General features: G+C 43.1%; 1 protein-coding gene across 1 annotated transcript; it reads right to left on the reverse strand.

Moving 5' to 3' along the window:
- Positions 1-611: 611 nt before the first annotated feature.
- On the reverse strand, positions 612-2,283 carry LOC107106399 (filamin-B-like; the record flags this gene model as incomplete). The annotated part of the gene is made up of 3 exons (XM_015406532.1): positions 612-725; positions 1,178-1,371; positions 2,147-2,283. Coding segments are annotated over 3 exons (445 nt in total), but the record flags the coding sequence as incomplete, so codon positions are not given.
- Positions 2,284-2,908: the final 625 nt, after the last annotated feature.

The raw sequence follows: 2,908 nt of genomic DNA on the forward strand, positions 1-2,908 counted from the left end.
TGAATGATTTGCATAAGGGCAACAGAAAATGGTGCCAGAGCTCCCTGCCCACTAGAACAGCAGCAAAGTGGAAATCTTTACTGCCTCTTCACTGTACACCCACAAGCATGGTGCCAGAGCTCCCTGCCCATTAAGTGGAAGTCCTTACTGCCTCTTCACTGTACACCCACAAGCTGTTCTGCACGTTTCAATCTTTTGTGCTACATTTAGTCAAGCATGTCATAGCCTTAAACAACCTACTCCCACTCTGAAGCACCTTCCTTATCTAAAGTGTAGCTGGTTCCATCACCACCCCTGATGACAGAGTACATGAAGGAGGCCAATGACGCAACTGTCAGAAAGTCAGCATGTTACAAGATTTGTGTGGGAGGAGGCTGAGAGAAGGTAGCTCCCATGACATAAAGGCAAGTATGAACCTGCCCTGAGCCAAAAACTTGATCAGTTACATGTTTTTTAAGACTACAGATACAGCTCAAGTCTTAAATATACTTAAAAGCAAGTCTCTGATTTCCCCAGCAAACACACATCAGGTACATTTTAAAGGTTTGAATGCAAATCGATGTCTGGGCCATCTTTACCAGAAGCAAATGATATCTGGGTTCTGGTCGTACCTGTGCATATATCTTCAGAGGAGCATTCCCAGCTTCACTGGCATCAACTGTAAACTCTGCAGGATTGTTCACAATACAGCCCGTTCTCTCCAGACCTGGACCATACGCTTTTACCTAGAAAAGATGAACAAGAGTAGAAAAAAATGCCAGGACTCTATTACAGCATGGACACTGTGGGCTGATCAGTACAAAATTTGTTTTCAGAAGCCAATAAAGATTCCTCGTTGATTGCATATATTTTACTGCAGGAGAATATTTTCTGTTCTGGAAGAAATCCTGCTATAACAAATGCCCAGGATTGTAGCACTCCTCAGAGAAGGACTCTAGCAATCAATTGCTAGATCAGAATGAGCCCAAACTAACCCAGGACAGACCTTTGCCATCTCTTGCTATGTCACTGGATGAAGCAGCAACATCAACTGCATTAATGGTCTCCAAGGTTTCCCATGACAAGCTACAGCATGGTTCTCCTTCAGTGGGGAAAACAGATGTTTCTATAGAACGAATTGCTCAAGAAACTTTGATAAGTTATAATCTAAAGAAGAGATAAACCCTCATGCCCTTGCCTTGTCTGAGTCGAAGTCTATAGCAGTCGGTTGGATAAATGCCATGTAGGGGCTGTCTTGTATGTCCTCATCATCACACATGATGTGAACAGCATATTCACCAGGTTCTTTGGGCCAGTACTTCACATCACATGACCCATCATTCTGATCATCACATTCAATTTTCGCCTGGGATGGACCTTCAATGGCAAAACCTAAAAAGAACACAAGTGTGTTAGAATTGTAAAAAGTGTCAATTATGATTTTGCTGATAGGACTCTAAAGGATGTTCACTTCCGCAGCAGCAATCCTTTTCTTTGCAGTAGGTTTTGGTAGAGGCAATCCCCAGTACACACTTCATTCTGCTACAAGGCAGCCCAGAGTTGCTAAGAGTGGCTGCACTTCTAGGGCAAACAGGGCCAAACGCTATACTTCACCATCACTTTTGTGATCCCTGCAGCACAGTGTGTGTTACAACACTGGGAGCTGGTGGCCATCACTTTTGTGATCCCTGTCCACTTAAGACAGGCAGCCCAGTGTGTGTTACAACACTGGGAGCTGGTGGGGAAAGCATGGCTAAATCAGACTGAACAGAGCAGTCAGTCCTACTTGCCTGTGATTGTTTACCTATACGTCAAATTATATCCTGCATACATCTGGGGCAGCTAATCACCAATTAAACTGCAATGTAATTAAAACAAATACATTCAGCCGTAACTTAATCTACAGACCAAACAAGAATACAGTTATTGAAAACAACACTAAATTAATTAACTGTAAATATAATTGGGGACTGCAAGAAAAGCACATGGGAAAATATACATTGATGGTCTCCAATACATGTTCCAGCTTTATATCAAGGAAGTCTGCTTTCTGAACATTAGCAATTAGTCCACTAAGATATGTTTAACAGAGCACAGGCTGAGACAGCCTTTTATTTAAGATGTTCTTGGGCACCACATTTCACTAACTTTGTCTAGACTGGCTTACCTAGTGATCCCACTTCTGGGCCAATGGATTCTACCACAAAGTCAGCAGATTTCCCAACAACTCCTTCATGAAGTCCTGGCCCCCAGGCTCTCACTTTCTGAGGACCAGCTTCAGGACCTACTTGAACTTCAAAGGGGCTACAGGAGAAACACCAGAATTCAAGATTAGGAGAAAGACACCAGAGTGAGTAAGAGGCCCAATTATGAGATTGCATTTTTTTGCCCTTTACACCCCCCCTCCCATCCCAGTAAGCTCATGATTGCATCTAGGCCACAAAAACTGTTTACATCTTGTTCTTCCCTACATTGGAAGAATGTGCCACTGGCTATCCCAGCAACACTTAACAGTTTAACAAATGGAAGATGCAGCTTTCAACTGTCACCACTGTTCCTCCCCACACTGCACACTATTTCAGGCCTTGTCTGAATCCAAGAGAAGTGAGCTCATTTAAGAAAAGGTTTCTCATAATGTCACCTTTGTCCAGATTAATGGACCCAGAAAGTTAAGGGCAAGTGAATCACAAACTTTCAAGCCACACAATGTCTGCTGAAAAGGAACTGCGCCCTAAGGTTCCTACGCAGTTTGCCTTACCCAAGTTGTTCAAGAATGAAGTTTTAATCTTGCCTCTACCAAGTAATGATCTGGTGCTTTGCTGAATTATATGAAGCAACAGAGAAAGGCAAGGCAGGCGAGGCAGACCCTCTGTTTTTATCAAGGGTGCTATTAAGTTTGACAGATACAATACTAGTGCCTGAAACACAG

The sequence above is a fragment of the Gekko japonicus genome, unplaced genomic scaffold, assembly GCF_001447785.1.
Source record: "Gekko japonicus isolate JY-2015 unplaced genomic scaffold, Gekko_japonicus_V1.1 scaffold12443, whole genome shotgun sequence".
In the NCBI taxonomy this organism is placed as follows: Eukaryota; Metazoa; Chordata; class Lepidosauria; order Squamata; family Gekkonidae; genus Gekko; species Gekko japonicus.